The 23917-nt window shown below is 41.3% G+C and overlaps 1 protein-coding gene and 1 long non-coding RNA gene across 5 annotated transcripts; one reads left to right on the top strand and one right to left on the bottom strand.

Moving 5' to 3' along the window:
- Positions 1 to 430: 430 nt before the first annotated feature.
- Positions 431 to 23355, bottom strand: LOC119491432 (tripartite motif-containing protein 3-like). Of its 4 annotated transcripts, none has more exons than XM_037775480.1 (14): positions 23090 to 23354; positions 19625 to 19756; positions 8023 to 8195; positions 7105 to 7345; positions 6744 to 6895; positions 6446 to 6626; positions 5622 to 6351; positions 4858 to 4961; positions 4604 to 4771; positions 4344 to 4512; positions 3764 to 3823; positions 3460 to 3530; positions 3062 to 3202; positions 431 to 2581 (listed from the first exon to the last, which is right to left on the bottom strand). In XM_037775480.1, exons 3-14 carry the CDS (start codon positions 8166 to 8168, stop codon positions 2429 to 2431), a joined length of 2316 nt encoding a protein of 771 aa, XP_037631408.1. In that variant the 5' UTR covers positions 8169 to 8195; positions 19625 to 19756; positions 23090 to 23354; the 3' UTR covers positions 431 to 2428. The 4 variants fall into 4 exon arrangements, with proteins under 4 accessions (XP_037631408.1, XP_037631409.1, XP_037631411.1 ...); XM_037775481.1 differs by having other exon boundaries at positions 19625 to 19752; XM_037775483.1 differs by lacking the exon at positions 3764 to 3823 and having other exon boundaries at positions 23090 to 23355.
- LOC119491433 lies at positions 19765 to 21780 on the top strand. Its single transcript, XR_005207609.1, has 2 exons — positions 19765 to 21487; positions 21548 to 21780. It is a non-coding gene; the product is annotated as an uncharacterized LOC119491433 (long non-coding RNA).
- Positions 23356 to 23917: the final 562 nt, after the last annotated feature.

Below are 23917 nucleotides of genomic sequence, written 5' to 3'. Positions count from 1 at the left end.
CAGTCTGCTCTGATTGGCCAGCTGGCCCACTGTTGTGATTGGTCAGCCGAACCAAATTTTTCGGACTACGCGTTAGCTCCGCTCTAACTAGCTTTGTTTAAGGGTGTTCCAAACTAGACGTTATACAAATGTGTTACATGGTGACATCACCATGTTACAGAAGGAAAGGCAGGACTTCAAGCAAGGCGTTTCAGGCTGTTCAGGAGCAGGGTTTCTGCGGGGAGAGGAACTCCCTTTGGCTTGGACTTTGGGCTTTTTAACTTTGCCGACCTTTTACATGCACAAAAAACTATATATTATAACACTCTAAAGGAAAGGGAAAAAGCACAAAAGCATAATAGGTCCCCTTTAAGTTTAATGTGTAAATTTAGACAGAGATCCAATCCCCTCAGTGGAAGTCAAGCATAATGAGAAGCACATATACAACAGCTCAGTAAACCATGTGCTTTTATTACCAGTGCATATTCATAGAGAAAACAAAATGTGTATTGGTGTGACACAGCTGCGTAGGGTAAAATGCTTCAGATACATCTGTAAAAGGTGAGCCTTTAACTCTTTATAGATGTCTGGGCTCCTGTTTGGCAACAAGTCAAACAGCAGATCAGGTGCATGAAGAACAGCAGCTTCCTGGTTGACTAAACTGGTGAAATGGGGTCATATCCTGTAGGTGGAAAATCTCTGCACTAGTAGAGGGTGAATGTTGGTGTTTGGGTGTTTAGCACAGTGCTGTTGGTAATTCTGTCAGACCAGGAAGTTGCCTTCTTCCTGCACCTGGTCTCTCTTCTGCTGTGGCACCAGGTTTTCTTATGACACAGAATGAACACTAGGGGGAGCAAGAGCAGCAACAGCTCTACTGGTACAGGTTTTTCCTCAGGCTTGGTCATCTAACAGCGTTTTGTTAGATACTGTAGTTTATAACAGTATCGTAGGCGAGTGTGTTCTAAAGCGTGGATGAGTTTGCTGGCAAATGTCATCTAATAAACTAGCATTCTGTAACTGTTCCCTATGTGGAAGCCAAAAAACAAAAACAAAACACTGTAAAACAGAATTCATATTCCATCCCGAGCATGTTTGTGGTCTTGGATCCAGACTACATTAATTTTGCACAAATTTACAGTTTTCTCACAAAGCTCCCAATGTCTCCCTCAAAAGCTGACGCTATCAAAAGAAATAAAACAAATATTTAAAGTAGTTCCATTGACATGCTGATCTAATTTGGATGGATTTCCTGAGATATGCGTATTCTTTCTGGTTTGTAAATGTTAGCACTTCAATGAATAAAGCTCTTTAATTATTAAAGGCAAAACAACGATTCTATGAGCCCATATCTTTAGCCATTAATTCTGAACAGAGGAATCTTTTTGATGGCATCCCACTTGAAAACAAAGATGGGTTTATACAGTAGCTTTGAAAAAGAGCTGCTCATGTGCACAAACACTGATCAAAATTATCCAGATGTGGGGGGATACTGAATTCTGCTTTAAGGTGAAATTTCCCTTTAGGGGAAAGGGATAGAAGTGTGATGCTCTAAAGAAAAAAAGAAAGCACATCAATTTAGAAAAATAATTTGTAAATGCTGAGCTAGTGTATAAAATAAATTAAATTAGCTTTTTTTTTGTTTTTGTTCTTTTTCATTTTAAAACAACAGATATATTAACAAAATCGATTATTGTGCTGCTTACATTAGCAATAAATATGACACTCTTCTTCTTTTAGGCATGTGCTGGGTATGTTTTAAAAAGCACACTTTTTGAACAGCTGCCATACACACATGTTTAAAATCCTGGAATCCTTGACCGCTGCTCTCTGAATAGCCAAAAGGCTGTGTGTGTTTCAAAATCATAGCACATACATAACGGAGTGATCTAATATACACAATATACATTTATGTATATACAGTACATACAGCAAAATCAATGCACAGATGGTGGTGACATTTTGATGTGAGATTATTTAACATTTCGTTGCTGGAGAAGCGTATAGCGCTGTTCATTTCACTGTAAGCATTAACTAGTTGATGAGAAAAGCAATCGGTGGGTACACTGTGTTGTTGCCTAGGCATTAAGATCAAATAAAACTTCATGCAATTGGACAAGTTATGGCTCATTAAATACTTCAATCTATATCCTACCCTGTCCAGTCTCACAGAAAGTGTGGTTTAATAATACCATCAACAGCGTACAACATGTTTTTGCACATTCTCTAAAACCAGTCCATAGCTTGTCCCAGGGATGCTACATTATCCAACTTTAAAAAAAACAACCTTCAATACACATCATAAGGAGGGTAAACTCAGGATCAGACACTTAATTATATCAGCTGATGTGCACATCAAAAGGCTGTATTGGAAAGGTCATTGCACCCTGTGGAATACATTGGTTGTGTCGTTGTCAGTGCTCGCAATGGTGAAGGTGGCTGCCTCAGGTCTCTACTGCAGGTAGCGGTAGACCTTGAAGCAGTGGTTCCCAGAGTCCGCCACCGCCACATGACCATCAGACGTGAGGGCCAGGCCCTGGGGGCCGTAAAGGGGGTCCGCTGATGTGTTGATGTATGACAGGAAGGACCCTGAGCTGTCGAACACCTGGTTGGTCACACAGCACAGAGGAAAAGGTAAGTGATCATCCGTCTATCCATTATCTGTAACCGCTTATCCAATTCAGGGTCGGGGGGTGGGGTTTGGGGGGGCTGGAGCCGATCCCAGCTGACATTGGGCGAAGGCGTGGTACACCCTGAACAGATTGCCAGACTATCACAGGGCTGATATATAGAGATGGACAACCATTCACGCTCACAATCACACCTACAGGCAATTTAGAGTCACCAATTGACCTGCATGTCTTTGGACTGTTGGAGGTAGCCGGAGAACCCGGAGAAAACCCACGCTGACACAGAGAGAACATGCAAATTCCACACAGAAGGGCCCCAAGCCAGATTCAAACCTCAGACCCTCTCGCTGAGAGGCGACAGTGCTAACCACTGCACCACTTTACCACCGTTAAGTGATCATATACTGACAAACTTGCTCTCTGCATTAAATGAGATGTAGATTTCTCAAGCTCACCTGGATCCGACTGTTGCCCCAGTCAGCAACAATGATATTTCCATTGGCATCCACGGCCACGCCCGTTGGAGCATTGAACTGGCCGTTCCCCTCTCCATGGGAGCCAAATTTAAACAGGAACTCCCCATCTGCATTGTACACCTGCAGGAGAGATTAAACAGGAAAGAGAAGGGGGAAATGACGCTCTGCTGTCACACATAACACAAACATGTTACGGAAAATAGGATAAAAAGCATATTGCTAAAATGATCTCGGGCAACACAGCCAGTCAGGCACAACACCATAAAATCAGTTATTTTCTTATTTTTTTTACAGTTCCTAATGTTTATGTTTGATTGATTCACAATGTAAGTTTACTACAATACAAAATGTACACGCATACTTGCAACAAGCCATACCTTGACTGAATGGTTATGAAAGTCTGTCACCACAATTTCATTTTTGTTATTCACGGCCACAAAGTGAGGACCTGGAAGCAGCAGAGGAGACAGAGAGGGAAAGAGAGGAAAGATGAGTCCTCCACTGCTGTACAACATACGAGAGAGGAAGTTCCACACTATTTTTGGACTACAGGACACACAGGACACAGAGACACTCTGAGTTGACGTTGGACAACAACACGTGAGACACGACAGAGCTGATGCAGCAACATGTAAAAAGAACATTCTCTTAGTTCACATTCACGGTGAATTCATTACTTACTGAAAACAGGGCCAGATTTACTAAGCTTTTGTTCCAGTGCAATGTTTGCACCACTTTTTTCTAAAAGAAAAGAAAAGGTCCATGTGAGAAATTAAATGGAAAGAACGGGTGAGTTCCAACGGAAATACTGCTGTCGGTGCAACAACGAGGGATTCCAGTAATGCGAGCAAATCCTATTAACAGACGTTTTTGTTCTCCTGAGTGAGAGGCAAAGACAGGAAGACATGCATTAGTGTGCATTAGGAACTTTTGCCTCCTTACAGCTCTGTCTTGAACTATGAAGATCAAGCGCATGTTCACAGTATAAGATTATCAATGCAATAATAAAGAATCATTATGTCTATGACTAAACAAGCAGCTATACATGCTTACACCAGCTAGACTCTAAAATAAAGGGTGCAGAGAAACATGCTGATCACTTAATAAATGAGATTTGTTCAAATCAACATTCCTGTAAAGTATGAAACACAAATGAAATCCGTAAATCTGGCCCAACCACATGCCGTGAGACAGGAAGCATCATCACTTTCCTGTAAGAGACATCATTAATGAAATGATGGTACGAAGTATTGCACAGTACCTGCAAAGTGTCTGTCTGATGTTCCTCTGGCTCCGAACTTCGTCACCAGCTTCCCATTTGATTGGAAGATAAAGACACAGCAGGCCTTATTATCCACCGTGATGATATGTCCATTCTTATCCACAGCCACACCTTTGGGTCCCATCAGTCTTCCAGCACCGATCTTGCTCTGTGACAACCAGAAGAACACTTTAGTCATTCGGTGGAACATTTTGAAATTTGTGCAGTGGAAAACATTTCTCTCGGCTGAGACCGTTCACCTTGAACTTTCCGTCCGAGGAGAAGATGCTAATCCACCTGTTGTCGTAATCGGCTACGATTATATCGCCGTTCACGTCCACTGTGACCCCCGTGGGGCGCTGCAGCTGCCCCGGTGAACGACCTCTGACCCCAAACCTCATCTTAAACTGGCCATCATTTGAGAATACCTAGAAAAAAAAGAGCATTCACTTCAACCCAAACAATGAACTAATTCATTAGATCTTTTATTTCAGCTCAAGCGAATGACACTGACCTGTATACACTGGTTGTTGCTGTCTGCCACCACAATCCGTCCATTACTGGAGGTGGAGATGCCTTGTAGGTTAGTGAATTCTCCTTTATCTCGCCCTCTTGTTCCTGTCATATCAAAAAGAGATCAGACTGCTTCAGCACTATGCATTTGTAAAAATAATGTACAAATCAGTTCTGCTGTACTTTGCTTTTCGAAAAGAGTGCTACAGAAATGAGTCCCAAAACCCAGAAATGAAGCGGTTGCTAACAAGTGACTAAATGAGACAACTAAAAGTCATCATGCCGACTCGTCCGCCTTTAAAGCCTCGTTGTGTATACTAGCGCTCATGCGATCATGGTGTAGTTCGTTTATGGCCTAGTGTTAGCTTTTTACTTCTGCCAATCGCATTTACGCGGTTTAAGTGGTGTTAATTTAAGAATAATTAATAGATCATTTTACGGAACAAAACGTGTAAGTATCATACAAGTGTGTTTGACACAGAGCTTATTTTCTGCAATAATGCAAAACCCAATGGAAAATTGGCTTTTTCTCGAGGGAACCCTGGTTGGCCTTCAAAAATATGTCATCCCTGGAACACTCTATATGTCTTACAGACAGAGGAAACAATTGTGTGCCAAAAAGAGGTCTAAAGCTGAATAATCTGCATCACCAGGTACTCAAATTATCCAGAGATATGACTCAGTGTGTGCTCTAGAGAAAAACATCGCACAGCTCAGTCAGCAGTGACCATAATTAACAGCAGATCTAGCCGGTTATTCACCCACCCACTCTGTAGATCAGCTCATCCTCTATTGGGTTTTCCTTCTTCTTGGTGGTGCTGTACATGCTGGAGGGTCTGCGCACCGCCTTCTGTCGAACATGACCTCCTCCTCCACTCGGAGACTTCACTCTTCTCTTCACGTCGTCCGGCGACTGCAGGACATCTGACGGCTTGACGGCACGCAGGCGGTACGGACTCCCCCTCACAGGCTGTTCGTACAGCAGCAAAGAGAAGGTGTACTCTCCCTCCGAGCGGATGGTGTATCCGACCTCGTAGGTGCCGTTCTTGTTGTCCGCCACCTCGGCTTCAGTGCACGCTCCGTCTGCAGAGATAATCTTCGCCCTCAGAACAGCATTACCAGTCTTCACTAGGTCTCCATCCTTGTCTTTAGTGGTGACTGTGACAGTAGTGTGCTGGCCGACCAGTGCATGGCGCAGGCCTTCACCGGTGGCGACGCTAGTGTGGCCTACAGTCCCTGTTGTGATCAGGACTCCCAGGTTCTGAATGGAGCGTCTCAGTCCATCAGTCTCCACCTGGCATTCCAGATGTCCATTTTCATGGGGCTGCTCGGGGAAGGTGTGTCGCGCCAGGGCACTGACCCGCTCTCCCATCTGCTTCTGGACCAACAGGACCTCAGTGGCGCTGCCGTGGTTCAGGGCCTGCTCTGTGAAGTTGCAGCTGCTCTGAATGTTCTCTTTGCCCTGAAGCAAAGAGGTCAGCTGGGCTTGAAGCACCTAAGAATGTCCAAAGACACAGAGGCAGACTGTCAGCGGCGCTTGTACTAAAATGTGGAAAATTACAAAAAAACACACCAGAACGACCTCAGACCTTCTGCTTAGTGCTGCAGATGTTTTCCACCTCAGTAATGAGAGCAGTCTTGCGCTGGTGTAAGGCCTTCTCCAGCTCGTCGAAAGTATTACTGATCTCAGTCACCGCGTCATTTTTCCGCTCTGTGAGCTGCTTGGAGATCTCATTCACAAGCTCGATGGCGGCCGTCAGCTGAGGTAGTCTGCCAGGAGAAAGCAACGAAGATGAACACGGGCTACGACTTTCATATTAGCATTCTTTATACTTCCAAGATCTTCCAAATGCAATCACATACTTCATTATGGATTAAAGCACGTACCTGTTGCGCACAGCGTCCAGCTGATTTTTTAACGCTGACTTATGCTGTTCCAGCACATCCCTCAGAGGAACTGTCACATGTTCCCTGTGTTCTCCCTCTGTACACTCCAGACACATGGCTGTTTCACATGACTCGCAGTAAAACTCCATCACCTGCAGATGGTGCAGTGGAGCACAACACAACTGAACATCACATATTTCTGTGGGTAAATTTGCTTACAAATTCAAACACATATATATGTATAAAATTGTTTTATTTCAGATGAGATCTTGTAACAGTGCACAGTGTTGTCATGAACTTATGGTAGATCTCTGATCGATCTGACCTACTATACACCCTCGGGCCTTTGGTTTGAGCTTACCTTGCCCTCGTGGTTGGGGCAAGAGAGAGGCTGACAGGCTGTAGCTGCGCTGGCTGACTCCAGAACATTACAGGCCTCGGGTCGGCTGCACTCGGGGTCCCGCTGTAACACCTCCATTAGGTTTGTGATGAAGAAGTTGTTCTGCAGGGCTGCCACACCCTTCTCTGGCAAGATGGAGGTCTGTCTGCATACTGGACAGGACAGAGTCAAAGACTGGGGAGGGATGTAGTTCTGTAGACATCTACGGAGACACAGGATGTTAAAGGCATTAATTAGAGGATTGAAGCATCAATTCCAGGATCAACATGGTGTTAAAATGCAAAACTTTTTTTTTTTTCTTGCTCTGAAGACAGTAAGATTCTGGTCCTTACAGTTTTTGGCTGGGCACAACAGAGAGCACCCAATTATTTAAATAACTGTACTATCTGTCCCATGTGGGAGCAACAGAGCTGTGGAAATCAATGCCTGCTGCCAACATTGCAGTGCCATAAAGAATGCTGTCTGTTTTATTGTGGCTGAGCTGAGTGGTTGGTGCCTTACAGCTGATGTAAGTGGCGTGATTTTGGGCCATTACACATTATTTTGGAATTTCTTTAAACATCCCTTTAATGCATCCCACTTAAAAAACAAAATGTAGGCAGAGGGAATACAAAAAACATTATGCACTAAACTATTTATATGTCTTTACTTATGTGCTCATTTTCTGAATTAAGCATAATATCGAACATACATCTCGTTAAAAACTGTCTCATCTTTGAATTTTGCTTTAAAATGTTTTATGGCTCTTTAATTGTCTCCCATTGTTTTACTGTTTCTCTTTCTACTACCACATTAATCTTATGGTGTGATTTAACTTTGTACTGCATTGTATGAAAGGCACTGTACAAATAAAGTGTGATTGATTGGTTCAGAGCTTACTTCTCGCAGAAGGTGTGCAGGCAGGGCAGGACCTTGGGGTTGTGATAATGATCCAAACAAATGCTGCAGACCAGGAACTGCTTGTCTATCTGCCGGACCACGGGGCTGGTGCTGCCGGTCTCACGCTTAGCCATGGTGACGGACATTCAAAGGGAACACGGGGACCGCTTAACCTGCACACACACACAGGGTGGAAGGAACAGGAGAAAGGTCACGGAAGTTTCGAGGAAACGTTCAGACAGGGTGAGGAGGGCGTATTCTCTTACCCTCAGCATGAGCAGAGGAAGAAATGAGTCATGGTGCAGTTAATATAACAAAACCTCATCCAAATCCTGTATCTGCTGGCATTCCATGCACTCCCTCCCTTATTAAACTGTGTCAGTAGGATGAGCTTCTTCTCTCATAAACACGCATAGCCAGAGGTTGTTTGACTTTACAAATGAAAACCCTAATAAGCTAATGCAGTGGAGGAAAAATGAATAGATGTGATGAACACCGCGGGGCAGAACTCTCAGCTGTGACAAACTATGCAGTCTAAGAGCCAACATGTCTGTGTTTACAGTGGTGTTAGAAGTGTAATATATGTGTATATATACATATGATGACAACAAAAATGCTTAAATGCATCTTGTGTAGGGCTGTCAAAGTTAACGCAATAGTAACGCGTTAACACAAATTTGTTTGAACGCCACTAATTTCTTTAACGCAACTTGCAACAATTTTTAGGTTGTAGCGAGCTCAGTTTAAAAGCTAGAGTGAAGATACTCGCATCATATGAAACTAGAAAACCTGAGGAATCCATCGGTACCAACTATGTCATACTAGCTTGTCGCGAAGGAAAAACTGGCATGGCCATTTTCAAAAGGGTCCCTTGACCTCTGACCTCAAGATATGTAAATGAAAATGGGTTCTATGGGTACCCACGAGTCTCCCCTTTACAGACATGCCCACTTTATGATAATCACATGCAGTTTGGGGCAAGTCATAGTCAAGTCAGCACACTGACACACTGACAGCTGTTGTTGCCTGTTGGGCTGCAGTTTGCCATGTTATGATATGAGCATATCTTTTATACTAAATGCAGTACCTGTGAGGGTTTCTGGACAATATTTGTCATTGTTTTGTGTTGTTCATTGATTTCCAATAATAAATATATACATACATTTGCATAAATCAAGCATATTTACCCACTCCCATGTTGATAAGAGTATTAAATACTTGCCAAATCTCCTTTTAAGGTACATTTTGAACAGATAAAAAAAATGTGTGATTAATCACGATTAAATATCGATTGACAGCCCTAATCTCGTGTGATTCCTGTGAACATTTTACCATACACATTGTCCTCTGTTTTATTGTTTAACATGTGTTGAATTCCAGATGATGACTGGATGCCTGTTGGCTCTCTGTTCAGATGGTCGCTGCTGTTACATGAAATTTTATCACTGGGTCAGTGTGCCAATGACATGTTGTACATCTGTCATATTATACATAAGCACATAAAGGATTACATGAACACCAAAAACACAGACACACTGCTTTAATGTGACCAATAAGCAGTGCTCATAAAACAGCATCAATTTGTATTTCATGTAACATTCCAACCATTGGTCTTTCTAGTTTTCCCCCAATTCAGCTGTATACAATCAGAAACTATTAAGCCCTCTGTTGAAGGTTTCCCCCCCCAGACCTCCTCTGTCTTCTGAGACACCTTTTTATCAGGGAACTGAGAGACAACATTGTAGAGAGCATGTCTTTAGGCGCTGGCTCTTTGTGGTTTTCACTTCATTTCAGATGATGCGCTTGTTTTCACTAACCACGTCTGTCACGTAACATCCTCTTGTAACCTTGAGAGCGCATTGTGCCTCTTGAATGAAAGCTCTCCAGCCACTTCATCTCAATTTCATTACAGGTAGATGGAATTTAAAAGGGGAGTAATAAAAATTCAAGGATTGACGTCCGACAAATTGTGTGTGCCATCGGTGGCATGAAGAGCTCTGAAAGGTTGAATTACAGGTTTAGACAAAAAGCAAATAAATCCAATAGTAAATGTCAATGCCTGAAAACTAGAATGCATTGGTCTGTAGAAACTGTGGATGTTATGTGGGCTGTCTGAGAAACTACTAGGCCTACACACAGGTGGTTTGCCCTTTTTTTTGTTTTTATTTTCCTTCTATTTTTTTTTGTAACATCATAAAACAACATCCTGCCTGATAATGTTCTTATGATGTATTCAAGGTTCATTTAACGTATAGTCATAAATGTTCAGTTACTTCATAAACACTAGAGAACGTCCAGTTGGCTGAGTTAGATATGGCTGATTTAATGGCTAGCAGCAAACATGCTGCTGGAAGCTATACCCTCTTCTGCAGCACACTGTGTCAATCTCACTTTGGAAAATAATATAAATATCCACTGAAAACCACTTCATGAACAAAGCATATATGAACTAGGAGATATTTATATGAAAAGGTGAACTCTGCTTAGTTTACATTCAGATATATAGCTTAAAATAGACCACAAATACGTGATGATATGCATGAAGTTGTAGTGCTAAAGCAATCAATGTGAGCCTGAGAGTAGTGGAAGGCAAACACTCAATCTGTACATTTCACAACCACCATGTTTGACTTGATTCCACCGCAAATAAACAAACCTAAAACGAGAACAGATCTTTGTCCCAGAAACAGTCTTGTGGATCAGAATGTAATGCTTTGTCAGTAACTGTGAAACATCAAGGCACCGTTACTGATGATATAGTTCATTTCTGAGTTTCATGTATCTGAGAGAGGAATCAAGCAAACCAAAACTTGATCATATGGATAAGATTTTGGATAAGTTAAGTTTATTGTAATTCAACGCACCACAAGGACACAGGAAACCTAAAATCTGTGTGCTTTTTATATAATAATGGATCCACTGAACTGAGAATGATTCATTATTAACTGGAATGCTGCATAACTTCAATTGTTAAAGGGGACATATCATGAAAAACTCACCTTTTTAGTGTTTGTGTACATACATTTGGGTATCTGGAGTGCCTACCAACCCACAAACTGTGGAATAAGACTGTCAGTTTTTTTTGTGGCCATCCAGATGTGACTCCCCTTCCTATGTCACATGCAGGCTCATTCGAATATATCGCCCACGGCTCGAGAACTACCTTTGTGAAGGTGCGCCATCTTTTTCTTACAAGCCATTCAGAGCAGACTTTACTTTTTTGGGAGGGGGTAAACATGTTCCAGAAGAAACCCAAAATACAAGTACATATAAACCTGAAAATGAGCGTAATATGTCCCCTTTAAATCCCAGTTAAGAGCCATGATCTAGATCTAATTAATACTAAGAAAATACACACAAACCTTTCCTTAGAAGGTAATGTCAACCCACCCATCACCTCTTCATGCGTCACAGCCCTCCAGTATGACTGTGCGACTTTTCAGCCTCGCCTCGTCTTTCATCCACTGTTCCAACAGCGAGGTCTGTAATTTGTCCTTTGAGGTTGCATCTACACAACTGCTCTCTCAGTCTGACTTGGGATAAAAGCTAATCAGGCCTGCACTTCACCTAGCACCGGGAGCTAAAGCTCCCCACACACTCTGCCTTTCTGCCTTGACAAATATAGCTAGGCCCCTTTTCTTTGAGAGCAAGGAGAAGGAAAGAGGAAGCTTTAAAACGCCACTCCCCAAATTCCTCCTAGTTCCTTCCCTTGACTCCCAGCTGGCTGAGTTCAGGCTCCACCTGTCTGTCTGTCTGTAGGGAGATGTGGGGGAAATTCACGGAGAACTGGGTTGCCTGTCTCACGTGAGCAAGCAGGCCTCAGAGGCAGCTGTCCCTCTGTGCAACACAGAGCAGCAAGCTCTAACAATGGCATTCCAGATCTGCTCACAGCTCACCACCCAACACATCTCTTCTCCTCCCCTCATCTCTTTTCCTTCTTTCTATTGTCCTCTCTTTTTTTCTCTTCTCTCAAAACCACATGAATGCACTCATAGCATCAGCAGGCCTGATCTCAACCACAGACGTCTTGCAGATGAGGATTTTCTGCTCCGTGCCAAGTGACTATGAGGCCTACTGACTGAGGAGCTCTGCCGAGCCCTTTCACTGTCCCGCTCTGCCCCCACCCCATCCTCTCGTCTCCCATCAAAAGCCCTCCCCTTCCTGGACTGTCTTCCCTTCACATGGACTCTGAGTTGCAGCAGCTGAACGGTGACATCAGGAGGAAGCTTGAGGAGCCAAAGCCCTCAGGCTCCTCCCCTCTCGGCTGGCTAGCCTCTGCCTTTAGGGTTGCAACCCTCTCCCCCGCCTCCTCTTCCCTTCCCTTCCATTCCCTTCCCTTCCTTCCTCTCAGCAGCCCTCCTCGGCTCAGTTCCTCCCACTCGCCTCTCCACAGAAAGAGGATCTTTCGTTAAAAACAGTCTCTCTCTGACAGCAGCTCTGGGTAGTTGTGCATTTGCTTAGAGAAAAGCTGAATAATGTGAGCTAAGAATGCATTAAATAATACACAGAAAAGACAAAAATAACATCAATTAAATTATTGCAGATTGTTAAATAGAACTTGTCTACTAAATATATGTCATACGTACTATAAATAGTATAGTATAGTAACATTTTCCTACTGATAAATCTAAAAGATAACAGAAATAATCCATCAGTTGAGAGATTAAAAATAGCTCTGATAGAAGTATTAGACATACAGTATTAGTGACAGTAGACTAGAGACCTGAATCTGCAGTCTACTGTCATGTTTGAGGCAGCATGTGACTGGATCCTTTTCAAGGCTCTGTCACGGGAACTGCCTGATCAGCACTTCATACAGATGAGGTCAGTCAGTGTTGTCTCTCTGTGCTGTATCTGTCACAGTGGAACATGACGCCTGCAGAAAAATCCACCCAATGTGAATGTTGTTTGTAAATTCAGCTGTTTCCATCTCTTCCCACTCTCACCCTGCATTACATTACAGTTAAGTGGCTTAATGTCCTCCTGCGGGGTCAGGCCCTGTCTACCATCTGGATTACTGTGTCTCCCAGACTCTGATGACATCATCGTGCCCACTCAATTTAAATCTGAATTAAAGCAAACACCTCACATACATTTACATAAACTTGGCCTGATACAATGCCAGTGAGGCGGTGGCAGGCTGTGATTGTCCATAGACCACCAGATTATAAGAAGGTATTTCACACTTGAGTTGTTTGTGTGTTAAACACCTTTCTCCTGAAGACGGGGACATCTCATTTAATTGGATTTCAGCAACAAACATTGCTCTCAGCTTGGACTCCGTCTGCTGACCGAGGGCAGGTAGCCATGCCCTGCTCTTCACCTCTCCCGTAAAGTGCTGCTTGTTTTTGTAGTTGTGTACTTGGACTAGAGAGTTGCTTTCTGCAAATTATCGCTCTAAGGCTTTTCTGTTCTCTATAATACAGAAATTAATGAGTCATGACTGCTAGTAAAGTGCATTTCACTACTTTGTGAAGTGACATAAATAAAAGAAAGACATCTTTTGCCTTGTGAGTAATGGATGGAATGAGTGATGTCATCTTTTGTGGATGAGATAACGTCTCACTTAGAATCACCCAAAAAGTCTCAGACTCAATGATGATCATCCTCGCTCATCCACAGGTTTTTTTTTTTTGAAGATTATCTTTTTGGGCAATTTTATTAATTTATTATTTTATTATTCGATAGTGATATTGGAGAGAGACTGGAAATGTGGGAAAAGAGAGTAGGGGAATGATTTGCAGCAAACAGTCCGGCCAACCAGGAATTGAACTGTTGACTTGCTGCTCAGAGTATTTGTGCCCATGAGGTATGCGTCCTAACCACTCCGTTATTGAGTTGCCCCCACCCACGTTTTTTAAACTATTTCTGAGACTTATTACAAAAGATTCTGTAAAAAGACCCTAGAGGATATTACCTCTTGGGTAAGTAGGGCTACTCCCAAAGTATGATGCAGAAAACAATTGAATATTCATTTAAACATGTATTGTCTTTAAAGCTGAAGTAGGCGAGATTGGAGCAAATATGATTAAAAAAATGTATTTTTATAAAACCGCCGCTATATCCTGACAGTAGTACATGAAACAGGTAACCTGAAAAAAATCATGTGCCTCTGTGTCCTCCGGTGTCCTCCGGTGCTCCTAACGGCATCTCCAAGATTTCACAGACCGGAGGAAAACAAGCAGTAAGAGCTGATCTGAGGTCCGCTGTCCATCTGTTGTCTACGAGAGCCGGCTGGCAATCACTCGCGGTCACCAAACGGTCAAACTAGGCCGCGCTGATCAAATATGAATCAATATTATGTTACGTTAATGGCTATTTCTCTCCTAAAATGTTTTCAGAATCACCTTGTAGTGCACTGTTTAGCTGTAAAATGTTTGCCCAATGATGCCAAAAATAGACTGCCTACTGCTACTTTAAGAGGATAGTTCATGAAAATAGATCCAAAGGATAAAATCCACTTGTTGTTTTTTTAACCTTTTGGTAGAAAATAGTTCCTGATAAAAACTGTTCACAGCTACATTTGTAGATTATCTTGACTGTGTGGGACAGGTTTCTATACAGAAATGTTGCTATTAAGTTATTTTTCTATGCTTTCTGTGCTACAAATCAAATTCCATTCACTCAGTGGCAAAGATCTTGAAGACTTGGCTGATAAAGAAAAATGGTCTACTTTGCTTGATATTACAGATGGGTACGATCACACTGATCATTGAAATCATTATTCTAATATCAATATGGATATTTTATGGTATCTCTACATTAGAGCTGCAACAATTAATCGATTAGTTAGTCGATTAATTAATAGATTAGTTAGTAAATTAATCACCAACTTTTTGGATAATCGATTATTTGGTTTGAATAATTATTTTTTTTAAAGTCAAAATTCTCAGATTTCAGCTTCAAATGTGAATATTTTCAGGTTTCCTTACTCCACTATGACAATAAACTGAATAACTTTGATTTGTGGACAAAACAAAACATTTGGAGGACGACATTTTATAGACCAAACAACTATTCGATTAATCAAGAAAATAACTGACGGATTAATTGACAATGAAAATAATGGTTAGTTGCAGCCCTAATCTACATATCATGATACAGCAAATGCATGCAAAATCACATATAAATAATTAAACTGATGTTCAAAGCAATCAACTGTGTTCCACTGTTGTGCTCAATCCTGCGCATGTCCATTACAATCACATCACTGTGATACAATTCCCCTGAAAGCTGATAACCCAAACTGTGACTACTCAGGATTCCAGGATGTTTGCACTTCAAGGGCCATAAAACGCATTTCCCCTTTCCTTCCTCTTCCCCTGTTTGAGTAAGAGGCGAGCACCTTTTCTTCTAACTGCATCCAGTATTTTAAGTCTGTGTTGCGCTATCATCAGTTTACTATACTTTTTGTACCTGTGTTGCACCATTATTTGTAATGATTCCTCTGTAATGTCTGCTGTATGTGTCACAGCAGAGAGGACTTCAAACTAAGAGACTTCAGACTACAAACTTTTCCAACCGTTTATTTCAGCCGTCAGCTGTGTGCTGGACCGGTAAACATGGGTTAAAGTCTCAGTGACCTGAAGTAGGAAGTGTTGGCCCTGGATGATGTGCCGTCCAGATTGTGTTTAAATATAGACTGCAGTTTATGTTTCCATCCACATCTGTTGTGTCCCTGCGCATGTGTCATCGAGCAGTGATTGTTCCTTCCTACACTCAGCCTGAGCAGAACCAGCCTAGATCCAATTTAAAAATGAACACCCCGTTACTGATTTTGATTCATTTTGTTTTGATGCAGTTGTAAGGAAGCATGTGGATTGTAATGAATCAATACGTGTTTGACTGAGAGAGAAAAGAAGAAGAGAGAGTAAACATGAGAAAGACAATTATGTACCAGAGATTTTAAATGAGCTTTACCACAGGGACGCATTCATATCCTTAAATTATATTTCTAAATAGCCCTGTGAATTTTGCTTTTTTGGGTTTCCCATGCGTAGTCAATCAATACGCAAATAGGAAACTTGTGATCATTATGTAAATTTGCAGCGATATCTGATGGAATGTAATCCAGGCACAGGTCAAGCATGACTGATTGCATTGTCCCGTTTGTACAAGCAATAACAATCCAAAGAAGCCTTGTACTGTTTAGAACAACAAGGCCGATGTAAACCTGAGACCGAGACATCCAGAGAATCAGATTTCTGACAGCACATTTCTGTGTTTTGGTGGAGAGTGTTAAGGGGCTGTTTGTGGGGCCAGCGAGGATGCCTGGCTGGCTCTATGATGACTCATCAATCATTATTCACCCAACACAGAAACCTCTACTCCTCAAACTAACAAGCTCCCCTCACACTTCACCGCATCTGATGAAGGAGTCTGTCTCAATGCATCAGTTCCTGTCATAGCAGCGGACGCTGGGTTTCACATAATGAAAGAAAAACAGTGTGTGGACATAATGTATAAGAGAACAGACTCAACACAAGACTCAACTATTTGAGTTTGTTTCATGGAGCTCATCTTATCAACAACTGGGCTCAGTGTTTGAATCGATATTTCATGCAGTCTGAGTGCATACAGTAGGAAGACATAAATATATGATAAATGCCTGGCCAAAGGTTGCTGACCAAGTAACAATGAAAATTATGGAAATTGACCCTAATTGTAAAGTGCAATTAGATAATTCAAACGACTGACATTGTAGCTATCTTTCACATGTCTTTGTCTGCTGACGTTAGATTGATAAGATCTGACAACAAGATGAGAAAAAGTGACCACATCATGTCAAGTACAGTAATCAGCAGATTTTTTAATCAACGCTGACACGAAAAGGGAGTCAGGAGACATTTGTGTCTCTCCCAGTGAGCCCACTATCACAAAAGGCTGGCAGAAGACAATGCGGCATGCAGGCAGCGTGTCGGCAGGCACAACATGCACTGCAGATTTTAGAAAAGGTCGATCAGCGCACAACGGGCAACGGGCAACGGGCAACGGGGCCCCTGCCTGCTGCGACCCTCATCCACCTGCAGTAAGAGCTACAGAGTGACTCATACTCAAATGGTCACATAATGTCTTGTACGTGTTAAATACACTGGCGATGTTTTGCTTGATGATTTGATTACCGATGGCCACTGTGCACTATGAAGAATTCGTGGTGTTGCAACTTGTAAACAAAATGTACAAGACTTTAAAACATGACAAGTGAATGTTCAGAATGAGCCATGAACTAGGTGTGATTTTGGCACGTTGAGCAACACAAATGTTTTGTGTAATGAAATGTACTGTATCAGTGCTGAATGGTCTCTACTAAGCAACTGCATCAAAATAAAGAAACAACATTCTAGGTGGGAATTGAAACATTTAAATAACAGATTTGTGCTGCGTTGTGTTTACTTTAATTGACTCATTAGTCAAGCCTTCATTCTGCTGTAACATGTTTGACGGGGTAAACGTTAACCATTAAAAAATTGCTGTAATTTTGTCACTCCTGGAGGCATTACATCATCTCAGTTTGTCTTTATATGCTGCCAAATACTCAGAGATGTTTAAACTACATAGTCCTCTAAAAGTAAGGATGGCATTTTAGTTTAATTGCTGACGTTTTAAAGATGAAACCCTGTACATCTTTTTGCAATTATGGTTGAGCTTTTTTTTCCCTCAAATAACTGATGTAAAGCTTAGATAATATATATATATTAATAATATATATAATATTGCTCATAAAGTCTCATCTAATATTCATGATGCACATTATATAATCTCTGATGTGAGGACATCCTTCTTCATAAGGTTATGTTTTACTTGTAATGCCTCAACCAGTGAAAGTGCTGACTTTAAAGAAAATGGTCTAAACAAGCAGTTCAGGAAAATCTATCTTGAAGGAGGGCAAACTACACATTCTAACGATCGGCTTTGATCAATCTGAAGTGTAGACCGACATACATACAGAGTAATGAGCAGCATGCAATCAGTTTTAGTCAATTTGCATAGTCTGAAAATGAGACATTAATCTTAATTGAGAAAGTGATTTAAAATGGAAGTAGTTATCAAATTACCAAATTTACTACAAGTATAGGATGCTTTTATTGTGCGCAGCAAGTTCTTTTCTGTTATTTTTCTGTACTCTCATAGGCCAATAACAAAGTTATTGCACTGCAATATGGTTAATACCTACAGTTCAGTTCAGTCTTTATTGTCCTGCATGGGAAATTGAATTTGGCTCTCTACAGACCTTATGATGACAAGTAATAAAGGTTAAGAGAGCAATATAAAGATCCAAACTTCTGAACCATAGTATATCAGTTTAATGAGACAACAGATTTGAATTTTAAAAAGGACAAGTCAAGTAAATTATTTCAACTGATATTGAATTCATTGATATTTGGTTTGCACCATTTGATTTCAGTGCACAGGTTAAGAAAATATATCCAGTAAAAGTTACTGTCATAGGCCTCGTTTACATGAGTGCGATGTAACCTGGAGATTAGGTTATCAAAACAATGACTGTGAATGATCAGGGTCAAATTATCCTGATCTAGTCACTTCTATGCTACAGTTTGAACTCTGTTCCTAGCAGCCTACACTTGGTGATTAGTTCAAGATTTACAAAGATGTACTGAAACAATTCAGAGTATACAAATACGATCAACATAGCGTCCTTGTTTGTAACATATGCTGCTAGCCCTGCCTACCTGAAGAATACTGGACATAATCTGAGACTCCAAGCCCATTTATACAAACTGAATGTAACCCTGAAGTCCCGAGACAGACATGTAACCCCTGCTAAGTATCTGCCCTCAGGCACAGCATCCAGGGCCGTCTGCAACCTCCCCGTGACCCAGTGCTGGCAGCCAACAAGAGCCAAACATTTCCATCAGCTGCACTCATCAAGCCTCGGACTATTGAGACAGTTTTACGCAAAAATGAGCCAAATTCCAGAACAAAAGAACAATCACCACCGAATCATCTGCTCACAGTCTAGGCCAGAGGTTTGAAAATGATGCATTGGCTGTTGCTGCAGTACAATGCAACACCAGGACTCACAGAATGACATAAGCAAACAATACGCTGATTCACATGTGGCTCACACAGCTTCCCAGCAATACACCCCATGAATATTCAGATCAGAAAACCCACCAAAGATCACTAATCCTCTAAACAAAAGAGCATGTATGGCTGATTCCAGAGCCCAGCCCTCAGACTGCAGCAGAGATGCCCACCTGCTACAGAGCCGGCAGCCAGGGCTGCCTCGGAGCTAAAATGGAGAAGTGTGTGGGCTGGTTGAGGAAGCAATAAAGAATCAGAGCAGGGGACTGTTTTAGTGCAACAGTTGCTCTTAAATTAGGCTTGAATAAAATGATTTTACTGCATATTTTTAATGACGGATGAATAAAAACAGAGCTTATATCACAACAGAGAGGACTGAGTCTGCAATCTACCACCAATGCACGGATGCTGGATGAGATGGACTAATCAATTATTCATCTGCTCTCATTCCAGTCATTGTACTGTATTATTTAGGACTCCAGATGATGGCACAAACAGGATGAGAAAGCAGAAATATGATACAATAAAAAGCAGTGAATAGCCAGATTGTACTCACATGAATACCCAGCAGGAGGGAGTGGAGTGTCAGCATTGCAGGCCGTAGAGAAAGCTTCCCATTGTCAGCGTCCCAATCCTCTAGAACAAAATCCACAGACCGGGGCGACAGAAAGGAAAGGGCAGGGTCTGTCTGGGAGAAGAAGGGGACAGTAAGGAAGAGGAGAAGGGAAAGGAGGAGATTAGGGGAGTGGCTCATACGCAGCATTGGTCATTGGCTGATGGGAGGAGCTGAAGAACCCAATAGCATATGGAGGGGGTAGGGAATATGCAAAAGAGCTGAAATCTCAGGAGCTGACTGAGGGATGCAGTCTGTCTGGTGCAAAGGGGTTTGGCTTCCTTAGATACCGCCCTGTTCCCTTAAAAGGACAAAGGATGCAGTTTATTACCTTTAAGCTTTAAATTGATAGGGTGCACAGAACTATTGGGAGCATAAAGACACAAGAAATACTCTGCTGAATAAAATAATCAGGCAATAATCCTGAAACCGACTGTAGTTCAGAGATTTATCATGTTATATTCTATTGGATCGTGCCTCATGAGGCCCCAGTTTATTGCATTTTAACTGTAAAAAGGGAAATTGCTGAGTATTATTATGACAGCAGGGAAATAAGAAGGAGCGGGGGAAGGCACAGAGACGGGGAATCCTGTTTGTTCTGGTATGGATGATACAGTTATTTGGGTGGAGTCGGGTGGTTGAGGGGGTATGGGGGTTGGGATCAGGGCACTTGATGATTCTATTGGAGAAATATAGGCTGTGTGTCGAAGGAGGAAATGGAGATTTTCATCTGTAAGTGCAAGAAAGGTGTATTTGAAGAACAAAGCAATTAGCTCCCTCTGAAGGTTTATGTGTAGGGGAGTGGGGGATGGGTCAATGCTCTATAAAGCCTAATGAGAAGGAGCATGACAGAGAAAGGGATGAATGAAGAAAAAAAAAAGGTAGCAATGTATTGTAACGTGGATGCACTGTGTGAGGCTACTGAGGTGGTGCAGGCGGTGGGGAGTTTGTTGGGGGTGGGGCTTGGGTTGAGAGGCAAACGCAGTCGTCTCTGGGTTTCATTCTGGAACGCGGAGTTGCCATGGAGACTGCATCCATCGTAGTTTAGTCAAGATGGCTGTTGCAGTCTGGCAGCAGCAGTGAGCAGGTCACACAATACTGAAGCTCTCACTGCCAAGACTGAGACAGTCAACATAGCTCATAACACGGTTTGTAACGTATTGAAGATAGAAGAATCCAATTTTCCAACTATTTCATTAACATTTGTACATTATAACAAATATAACATTATCACAGTATGTCAAATTTGCTATTTAATAGGTTAACCCTTATTGGAAAAAAAATCTTCATGGCTGTCCTTAGCAACTGACAACTGCCAGATCCTGCAATTACCTGATAATATAAACCTAGATAACACTACAATAAAATCATAGACAGCATGTGTTACAGCAGGTGTATCATGTTTCTTTCAAATGATGTAACAATACAAATACTAATAATGGCCGGGGACCTTTTGATTGTCAGTATCACATTGCAAACATTGTAGAGCTGTATGAATATGTTGTTGATTTTCTATTTGTGAACATAAATGTGTAATACAAAGATGTAAATACTCTCAGTTGGAGAGTAAAGTTACCCTGATCTCTTACCTTAAGTGATTAGAACAAAACTAAATAGAAGGTAATTTTTATTACCTCATCGTTACACTTCAGTCGGACAGCTGGACACAGTCTTAAAAAGGTAATTATTGTAACCCTGGTATCAACTGCTAGTAGTTGAACTTAGATTTTGAAATCCTAGATGTATTGGCACAATCTGTGGCCTCACTGACCCCTTGTATCTGCTCCTTGCTAGTGGAGACATCAGGTCGCTGCCATGAGCAGTGTACAGGGAGGCTGGTTCCCTGCCATCATATAAGGCCAGCAGGTATTGGCCCTTCAACCACAGAGATCTCTTCTCAAGTTAATTTGAGATCAGCACCCTTCACTTCGCCACTGACAGTCCATGGTTCAGCTCTGCTCAGATACAGTCTGCCTTTGTAACACTGACCCATTTAAGCTCATAACAATGGCTGAATTGAGTAAGACCCTGAAAGCATCCTCAACCTTCTGCATGTTTGATGTGATTCTGTGATGACAACAGAGGAGGAAAACAAAGATTCATCATTGTAAAACTAAAAAAATAACAGTGTTAAATTCAAACATGCAGTACAAGTAGTCATTTATCAAAGTATCAAAAATAACAATCAAACCAATATTTTACACAGCCTGATTTCTCTGTCTACTTATGCTCACGCTCAACATCCATTTACTTTCTCAATACATTCTGCAAGGTTGTACATTTGAATCCAGACAAAGACCACACACACTGTCGGTATTGACCCATTTATCCAACTGATGACGACAAAGCTATCCTGCTAATGTAATGTTGATATTCATGGATAAAAGAATAAGAAAACAATGTTTTACAGTGTGTCTGCCCATCGTTCTTTTGTTTACAAGATTGCCTGGAAATCAACAGCACCCATATTTTCTGAGCAACAGTTCACCATGTTACTGTTATATGCTGCCATCTAGTGGTACAACATACAACATGACCTTTCCTCAACAAAAATATTCTCCTACCACTTTCACTAAAAGCGTCTCTCCATCTCTTAACCACCTCATTATCAATTTACAATAGTAAAATTAAATATAACACTACATCAATACCATGATGAGTTCATTACAAGAAACACTACAGTTAAATTCCACTGTTAGATATTGTATTGTGTTACCTGTTTACAGTAACTTTACTGTACTGATGCTTTACAGTAAAACACCTTTACCATGAGTGTGCTTTATAACTGCTCTACTGTAACTGTGTTTTATAGTGTGATACTGTAAATATTTTTGGAGTATGATACTGTAATTGTGTTTTATATTATGATGCTGTAGCCTAAATATTTTTTGGAGTATGATACTTTATAGTATGATACTGTAGCTTAAACATGTTTAGAAGTATGACACTGTGCTGTGTTTAATAGTGTGATACTGTAACTTAAATATGTTTAGAAGTATGATACTGTACTGTGTTTAATAGTGTGATACTGTAACTTAAATATGTTTAGAAGTATGACACTGTGCTGTGTTTTATAGTGTGATACTGTAACTTAAATATGTTTTGGAGTATGAAACTGTAAATTACTTTATACTAAATAGCATTATAGCCTACTAGTCTATTGACTTGTAATTCTTAGTGAAGATGTAAACAGTGCCAGCCAGACACCAGCAAAAATACTAAACAAAAAACCTCAAACTTCCTCCAGAACTGGGATGATGATGGATCCATCTTGTGACAGCTAAACTGTAAAGAAGTAAACTATCCAGAAATCCACAAACACTATAGCTACATACTAACTATAAGTCTCTCCTTGTAGCTACACATGTCCATGACCTCAGTGTACAAATAGTGACCTTATATACTCACTCAGAAACACACTCAGTCTTTTCTCATGCCTGCTAGCAGACAGTCCGTGGTTTGTTCACCGCGTTTGCGCCAATTAAGTGTAATTACTGATAGAAAACCGCTCCGAACAAAGCTCCCTGTCGCGTTTTACAGGGTTACAACACAATACAATACTGCAGGCTGCTAACTGAATAAGTAAACAGCAACTTGGCCGAACTTAAAACCAGTGTTTGTTTTCTTAGCAGCTGTCAGTATGAGCTCTTCTCGCGTTATCTCGTTCACTTAAATCCCGCCCACACAGAAACTACGTAGGTCACACAGACTACTCATCAATTAGCACCTGGCTGGGTGTCTATCACATTAATGGTGTCTATGGGCTGGACAAGTCTGACAAGAAGTTAGAAGACTAAATGTAAATGTAGTGGAGTAAAATGTATAATATTTGCCTCCAAAAGGTAGTGGAGTAGAAGTATAAAATGTAAAAACATAAGTTAAAGACTACAACAGTGGGAATAATACAGATATAATGTGTGGGGCTGAATATTGGCATGATTCATATAGAGTTGTGTTTACTGCCCTTTAGTGGTCACATTGAGGAACTACATCAAGTAAAAACATGTCAAGGTAGACATGATAACTTCCGGCCAATACTTTCAAAATAAATCCAACTGAACAAACTGAAGCAATTGGACACAAATTAAGAGACATTTTGATGGAATGATTATGTATGTCACAGTTAGACTCCAACTCCACACCCTTTAAGCATACAAATGTAGAAGTAGCAATGTTAGTTTTAATGTTATAAGTATCTGTGAACACCAATTGAGGATGCATGCACAGCAAGGAGGC

The sequence above is a fragment of the Sebastes umbrosus genome, chromosome 7 (assembly GCF_015220745.1).
Source record: "Sebastes umbrosus isolate fSebUmb1 chromosome 7, fSebUmb1.pri, whole genome shotgun sequence".
NCBI classification, from domain to species: domain Eukaryota; kingdom Metazoa; phylum Chordata; class Actinopteri; order Perciformes; family Sebastidae; genus Sebastes; species Sebastes umbrosus.
Note: the sequence above shows the minus strand (reverse complement) of the source record. Positions and strands in the feature narration are given on the sequence as shown.

Excerpts from the sequence above, each read along its gene's own strand:
- LOC119491432 (XM_037775480.1), bottom strand. The coding sequence starts at position 8,168 with ATGTCCGTCACCATGGCTAAGCGTGAGACCGGCAGCACCAGCCCCGTG. Across the intron at positions 6,352-6,445 it reads TCTGCAGCACTAAGCAGAAG|GTGCTTCAAGCCCAGCTGAC; the intron begins GTCTGAGGTCGT and ends GGACATTCTTAG. Across the intron at positions 2,582-3,061 it reads GGGGCAACAGTCGGATCCAG|GTGTTCGACAGCTCAGGGTC; the intron begins GTGAGCTTGAGA and ends GTGACCAACCAG.